At 52.3% G+C, this 2,583-nt stretch overlaps 1 protein-coding gene across 1 annotated transcript; it reads left to right on the top strand.

Moving 5' to 3' along the window:
• Positions 1 to 4: 4 nt before the first annotated feature.
• Positions 5 to 2,578, top strand: LOC110390593 (scavenger receptor cysteine-rich domain-containing group B protein-like; the record flags this gene model as incomplete). The annotated part of the gene is made up of 4 exons (XM_021381979.1): positions 5 to 86; positions 270 to 599; positions 1,302 to 1,628; positions 2,388 to 2,578. Coding segments are annotated over 4 exons (930 nt in total), but the record flags the coding sequence as incomplete, so codon positions are not given.
• Positions 2,579 to 2,583: the final 5 nt, after the last annotated feature.

Genomic DNA, 2,583 nt, shown 5'->3' on the forward strand with positions numbered 1-2,583 from the left:
TGAAGATGCCCTTCACCAGTGCCGAGCCCGTCCATGGGGACTGAATAACTGCAACCACAGAGAAGATGCTGGCGTGGTGTGCTCAGGTCAGTTGAGTTCTGCAAAACAGGGCACCACTGGGGTCAGGTTGGTGATGGGGTCTGTACTGCATCTTACTGCCTTCATGCTGATGCTGCAGCAGGCCAATCCTGGATCTGTGTGTTTTTGAGGGGTTGAGAGAGGAGTGCAGGGTTTTCCTGGAGGGTTTATCACCCCTCTCACATTTTCAGACTCACAATTAGAGATTACAGCCAAAGTGCGGCTGGTGGATGGTCCTCACCGCTGTGCCGGGAGGTTGGAGGTGTTTCAGAACAACAGATGGGGGACCGTGTGCGGCAACGGCTGGGACATGAATGACGCCATAGTGGTGTGTCGGCAGCTGGGCTGTGGCATTGCTCTCTCGGCTCCTGTCCAGGCTCACTTTGGCCAAGGGTCAGATCCCATCTGGATGAACAGAGTGTCCTGCATCGGGACAGAAAGTTCCATTTCAGAATGCCTGTCGTCTTCATGGGGAATCCAACTGTGCACCCACATGGATGACGCTGGCGTGGAATGCTCAGGTGAGCAAAGGATTCCCCATCGCTGGAGGCAGGTTGATATGGGACATGCCTAGGCAGGGCTAGAGTAGGATGGTGCAAGAAGGGTACAGTTCTGTGACACTGAGATTTTTTCCATTCTGATACCCATAATAATGTAAATAATGTAAAGAGAGAGTGTCTTAGAGTGAAATCCCTCTCTAAGTGGTCCTTGCACACCCTACAAGGCAGCAGGATCTCAAGGGACACTGAATCACAGAATCACACAGAATGGTTGAGGTTGGGATAGACCTCTGGAGGTTCTCTAGTCCGACGAGACCACTCAAGTAGATCCACTCGGAGCAGGTTGCCCATGTTCAGGAGGCTTTTCATGGAATCATAGAATCATAGAATGGCTGGAGTTGGAAGGGACCTTATAGACCATCCAGTTCCAACCCTCTACTGTGGGTAGGGTTGCCACCCACTAATCAGGTTGCCCAGGGTCCCATACAACCTGGCCTTTAACTTCTCAAGGGATGGAGCATCCACAAACACTCTGGGCAACCTGCTCAGTTACGTGGATGGTTCCAAAGGATCATCTTTTAAACATGGAGGTGTCTGCATGCTACAAACAGGTGGACACATCGCTCCTGCAGATGCGGAGGCAGATGGTGGTCAAACCCTCCCTCGGATGTCTTTCCCCACCTCAGTAGTGCTGACGCATGGTCTCCCCACCACATTTTGCAGTGTTGTCAGAAGACACATCAACTCTTCGCCTGGTGAATGGCCCGCATCGCTGTTCTGGTAGAGTCGAAGTGTTTCACAACCAGCAGTGGGGAACTGTTTGCGATGATGGCTGGGACATGTACGACGCCATGGTGGTGTGCAGACAGTTGGGCTGCGGTGAAGCGCTGTCAGCCACAACACAAGCTTCCTTCGGACGAGGGGTGGATCCCATCTGGCTGGACAGAGTTGCTTGCACTGGGAGAGAAAATGCTCTCACACAGTGCAGGGCCAGGCCCTGGGGAGTCAATGGCTGCACACATCAAGAAGATGCTGGTGTTGTGTGCTCAGGTGATGCTTATACTCACAGATACGGGGGTCCTGAATAGCATGGGTTGGATTTCCCTCACCCAAAAGACCTATGCCCAAAAGACATGTGCCTGTGCCCATGACTCTCTGGTGAAGAATCTTTTCCTAGCACCCAACCTGACTCTGCCCTGATTCAGCTCTATGCCATTCCCTTGGGTCCTGTCACTGTCACCAGAGAGCAGATATCAGTGCCTGCCCCTGCTCTCCTTTCATGAGGAAGATCAGGCTGCCATGAAGCCCCTCCTCAGTCTACTCTGGGCTGAACAAACCAAGGGTACTCATAAATTTTGCCCTCTAGGCCTTTCACTGACTTTCTTGCCCTCCTTGGCACACATTTATTAATTTTATATTTGTTCTGATCTAACTTCAGTTTTTGTGGCTGAATGTCTAGGAGGTTGACATGCTTTTGTGATGTGGGCTGCACTAGGACTGTGTGCAACCTTCCCCTTCCCAGGGGAAAAGTAAGGCACCAAGAAAGGGATTTATTTCCACCCCAATAGGGTGCTGAGTTAGCAGGCTGAAGGTAAGTATCTAGTGCTTTTGGGGAAGACCTCAAGTACAATGTTGACATGCATGTCACTACAGGCATGCCGGAAGAGGATCTGTCTACTGCCATGGCCAGGCATCTGCTCTAGGTTTATGCTCTGGTCATTATTCACCATTGCTTGCCCTTGCTACTACCAGAAAGCTTCCCTGCATAGCTGTTCCTCTAAACAGTGCACTGCCCACCTCTGCTTGCAGACAAAAATATCACATCGGAGGCAGCACAGATCCGCCTAGTGAATGGCCCCAGCCGCTGCGCTGGCAGAGTGGAGGTGCTGCATGGTGGACAGTGGGGCACGGTGTGTGACGATGGCTGGAACATCCAGGCTGCCACTGTCGTGTGTCGACAGCTGAACTGCGGTGGGGCTGAGTCAGCCCCCAGCGGTGCTCGCTT

This window comes from Numida meleagris, unplaced genomic scaffold (genome assembly GCF_002078875.1).
Source record: "Numida meleagris isolate 19003 breed g44 Domestic line unplaced genomic scaffold, NumMel1.0 unplaced_Scaffold1413, whole genome shotgun sequence".
Lineage (NCBI taxonomy): Eukaryota > Metazoa > Chordata > Aves > Galliformes > Numididae > Numida > Numida meleagris.